Source organism: Cyprinodon variegatus, unplaced genomic scaffold (assembly GCF_000732505.1).
Source record: "Cyprinodon variegatus isolate N-32 unplaced genomic scaffold, C_variegatus-1.0 Scaffold47, whole genome shotgun sequence".
NCBI lineage: Eukaryota > Metazoa > Chordata > Actinopteri > Cyprinodontiformes > Cyprinodontidae > Cyprinodon > Cyprinodon variegatus.
Window position 1 is genome coordinate 478,617 of NW_015150500.1, and position 4,806 is coordinate 483,422.

The 4,806-nt window shown below is 37.2% G+C and overlaps 1 protein-coding gene across 1 annotated transcript in view; it reads left to right on the forward strand.

Moving 5' to 3' along the window:
- Positions 1–255: 255 nt before the first annotated feature.
- Positions 256–4,806, forward strand: part of LOC107082152 (SPRY domain-containing protein 3-like) — a 25,535-nt gene continuing 20,984 nt past the window's right edge. Inside the window, exons 1-3 of the mRNA XM_015370676.1 lie at positions 256–353; positions 2,683–2,830; positions 2,920–2,995. Coding sequence (XP_015226162.1) covers positions 2,703–2,830; positions 2,920–2,995 — 204 coding nt within the window. The 5' untranslated portion in view covers positions 256–353; positions 2,683–2,702. The remainder of the gene's footprint in view (positions 354–2,682; positions 2,831–2,919; positions 2,996–4,806) is intronic.

Genomic DNA, 4,806 nt, shown 5'->3' on the forward strand with positions numbered 1-4,806 from the left:
CTTGTTCATACAGACTGTGACAACTCTGACTTTGCAAATGTGATTGTTATCTTCCTAAAGGTAGAGGGCCATAAAAAATGTTCTACACGTTAAAAACTTTACATCAAAAGGAAACACAATCAGGCAGAATAATAAAAAAAAAATATTCTGAGAAAATATTAAATAAAAAAAAAAATACAAACATGAACGTATAAAACCCCAATGGCTGCGCGTGGGTTAAAATTTCCTGTCATTTGATTGGTGAGGTGGGCGGGACTTCCGGTAGAGAACAGGTTGGACATAAAGTGACAGACTTCACCTCCTGAAATTAGGAAGAAAAACCCGAAGGACGACGTGTTACAAGTTATAAAACAGTAAGGAACCACCGTAAGACTTAAAACCGTTTAATGGTGTCGGTCTGACGTGGGGTAATTTGTAGTTTTCGCTTCAGAATTAGCCGCACGGCGTGTTAATGTTGGAACGCTGAAGGCAGCTAGCCGGCCAACAGTCCTGCGTGTACTTTACGAGGCTGCGTTCATGGGCGGCTCGTAATTAATGGTTTGTAGGACGTGTTTAAATTCTATCCGAAAAAGTAGTGCTTGAGACATTTAAATAAATAAAGAAAAAAACAAAAAACACCCCGGATATATTATTAAATCGTGATATCTAGTCACTTTTAATTTGCTCTAATCGTCAGTTTAATGACAAATGACCCATCGTTGTTCTGTAATCCATCGTTTCTCTTGGTTAGCAACATACCATTTTATCAGCTTTTTTAGGTAAATAAGATCACATTAGCGGGCAGGTTGTTGAATCACTTGGTGCCGAAAGACTTAAAATATAAATTAGGTTTAAACCTATGATTTATAAGTTTTCTTCTAAGTTTGCCCTATATGTTCCTCCAATTTCCATTCAACATCAACCAGGTTTCCTCGCCCTTTGGGAAAAGCTTTCCCAGAACATGATGCTGCCTCCTCCATGCTTCATAGTGTTGTGCAGTAATGGTCTTGTTATCCCCTACAAATAGCTGGGGAGGGGGGGCCATCAAAAGTTTTGTAAAACACTGCATGCAGGGCAGAAATTAAGATGACTTTATTATTTCAAAAGTTCAGATGTGTCTCTCAGTTCTGAATTCAAACCTGTGAAAAACTTTGACCCAAAATCACAATAGATATGATTACTTATATTTAGTCCTCACAAATTCGTTTTGATAAAAAGTGTTTAGAATAAATGTCAGTTTGATGGCTTAAAATCTCCATTTAATGACTCTAGAAATGTTATTTCATTTTACCATTCTGTTTCTATTAATAATTTTGAAATTCTGCAATTAAGACAGCAAATATTTTAATAAACTGTGATGTTTGCTTAAATAAGCTTCTTCAGGAACCCATAATGTGAACTTTATCTCTAAACTGAAAGTTGTACCTTCATTAAATCAAATGTTATCTATTTATTTTTGTATTTATCAATGCTCTTATGGAGCCAACAGGGATAAAAAAGGAAGAAATTATTTAAAAAATATATACTTTTTTCAGGGTTTTTAAAAGCTGTTAATTGGATTTACCAAAATGTTGGTAAATATTTATTGACTATAACATTTTTTTCCCCTCCCTATACAGACTGTCTGGTTGATAAAGCTGACATCAGACGCACCAATCTAGGTTTTTCCAATCCAATCCGATACCTGGGTTTACTGTGTTAGCATATACTCTTAAAAGATCCAATACTACTGTGGAATGAATGAGCCGTATACCTAGGAGTGTGAGTAAAGTCTTCAGGTTTGACACAAACATTAACAAACGATAGTAAGTTGATGCAAATATAAATACACTTAATATTCTTTATTTAACAACTAAAGTGTACATTAGCAGCAGAAATAAATAATACTTCCATGTAAACTATACTTAAAAAATATTTGAAGAGGTAATATAAATAAAAGAAGAAATACCTGGACTGAAAGAGTGAATTTATCCGATATCCAGGTATCAGATCAGTGCATCCCTAGTCTGAGGATGCTGCTATAGATGCTCTGTAGGGATTTACAAACCTGCAAACGGGAATATTGAAAAGCTGAGTTTATACCAACAGCTGTGTAATTATAGATGTATAAATCTAACTTGCACTTGGTTGAATGCTTTACACTCAGATAAGATACAATGATCATAGATTTTTTTTTAATACTACATTATTCAGGAGACTCCTTTATTATAGAACAACAACTTATTTTTTAATGGGTGTCTTACTTAGGATGCAGGGCAGTGGAGGGAAAAACTGTGACAGTCTTAGGGTTAAAACGGTTCAACTCTCGTGTTTCTGCCCATCGGCAGTCAGGTCTATGTCCAGGCTTGCACATGTCTGTGGAAAATGGGATTAAATGTGAATGGAAAAACTCAGGCTCCAAAGGGAAGGGTTTGGCCTTAGCGTGAAATCCATAACCTCGCTGTTGTCAAGCAACAGTGGTGCTCATGTTGTGGTCAAAATCCTTAGCTGGCTTTTAAGAAGGAGTGTGGTCTCATGTGGAAAAATCTCCCTTGCATTATAAAGCTGGATACATGAAGTAATCAGTTTTGAACATTGCACTTAATGTAAATTAAATGAAGTGTTAAACAAAACAAAACCTTATTCTATCACCATCCTCATCCGTATGTCTTTTCTGAACCTTACCAGATTGTGTCCTGTGTCTTTTTTTTTTTCCGTTTTCAGGCTGGGGATGATTTTCAGACATGGACGACATAAACCTTCATTATCGCTTTTTGAACTGGAGGAGACGAATTCGAGAAATTCGTGAAGTTCGAGCTGTGCGTTATCGGGATCGGTGGAGGAACATGTTAAGAGATGGTGAAATACTCAGGTAATGCTGAGGAGCAAAGCTTGAAAGTGAGCAATATGTATGGGTTTGGCTTAAATCATAACCGTGTCTGCGTTCTGTTGGATCTTTAGGTATCAGGGGGATTCAGATGAAGTTGGCTGTTTTGTGGCTGCAAGACCTCTTTCCAAAAAGAGACGCTATTTTGAAGTAAGAACTCATGGTTTCCTATTATTCTACGGCTGTTTAGTTCACACTGAAACTCCTGTTGTTTCAAATACTTTTTCCACAAAAGGATTCATATTTCCATTAATGTGAAGCAGCAGTTTTAGTCTGAAAGAAAAGTTAGAGTTAGAATTTTAAAGTTTTATGAGGTTATAATGAAATGTTTTAATTTTACTTGGTTCTGTAGCTTACATGCATCAAGAAAGGAAAGAAATATAAATGATGCCACTCTGTCATTGTCTATCAAACAAAGATAAACTTACAATTAGGCCATACCCCCAGCAGCCATAACTAAAATGCCTGCATGGGGGATGAACATGCACATGTTTATCACATCTAGGAAAATTTGTAACAATGCCAACAGTTCCACTTGTAAAAAAAAAAAACACGGTGAAACAGCAATGGCTCCTTCTGATGGAGGTTTAAACTCTATAGACATCTTGCGATTTGGCTCATGAATATCACAACTGTCAACACATTGTTCATAACTATTGGCAAGAAGTCGCTGTCACCCTGACGATGAAGAGGCATTGAGAATGCTGGAAATTGCTGTGTTTTCCACGTCTACATGTGGGCTGATGTTGCTGCTCTTTGCTGTACTAGTAGTTTATGGAGGTTTTCTGGGGGAAGGGAGGGGAGTTGAAATTTTCAAGCGGAGGGGTGAGTGGACTCTGAAGCAGTTTGGCAAATGTTAGAGGGAAGAACTTGCTTGATGCTGCAGAGATAATGGAAAGTAAACCAGGTTATGTTATGGATGTGAAAAATAAAGCATAGGGTTAAATGGATGTCCTTTTCTTTTTGTTTCTTTTTGTTTATTTTCCTGCCACTAATTCTAGTTAATTCAGGATCCCTGCTTTTATTAGGTTCTTTTTGCAGCTTTGCTTTCTTCTTTTCAGCCATCCTGCTGTAGGTTTGCTGCTGTATTTGGTTTCCGTTGCTTGATCTGTTTTCAGCTGTCCTCTGCTGTTGCACAGATGGAGTCTAGAATAATTTGCTAAGAGAAATTCCCTTTGCACTCAGTGACTAAAGGATGCCCTTTTCCTATCACTGCAAAAAACATAAGTCTTCACACCTGTACCATAGTTAGAAAGTTAAAATGTTAATGATGATTCGCAGGTTTTTTGTTTTCTCAAAGCAAGCCACCATTCCTCCTTCACCGTGTCTAAGAGTTGGTGTGAGGAGGTTGTACTGATATATGTTGTTTGAATTTAATCAGTTATCTCTACTTTGTCTCTACAAGTTTCTAATAACTCATCCAAAGGAGTTAGTTCTACAGTTGTGTTGTTCCTTCCCAAGCTGCTCTACAAACCTTACACTTCTAGTAATTTATCCCAGAGAAGACCTATCAGACAAGATCCTTATTTATTTCTCTGACTGTTCGGTCAAGGAGAATTTGTGGCAGTTACAGTCGCACATTTCTCTTCTGCCTCTGTGTTGAACTAAGTAACCATGATCAGATTTATTTTTAGTTTTACAGAGTCTGCTTATGGTATGGCTTTTGTGGTTAATTTAGGGCACTGATGGGAGTCTGCTTCAACAAACTTCACTCTAATATTAGCTCTTTAGAACTTGATTGCATGCTAGTGATGCCATTTAGCATTACGTGTTGAATGCAAGCGACAAGCCTACAAGTTGCTGGACATTGGCCCTCGAGGATTTAAGTTTAAAACCGCTAATCTATGGCTGTGGGCCTCTTTAGACCAAATATCTTTCCAGATCTGGTAGAATCCCTTCAAAGTTGTTGCTTTCATGGCACCTCCTCAAACTTAATGCTTATAATTAGGGCTGCAACTAAC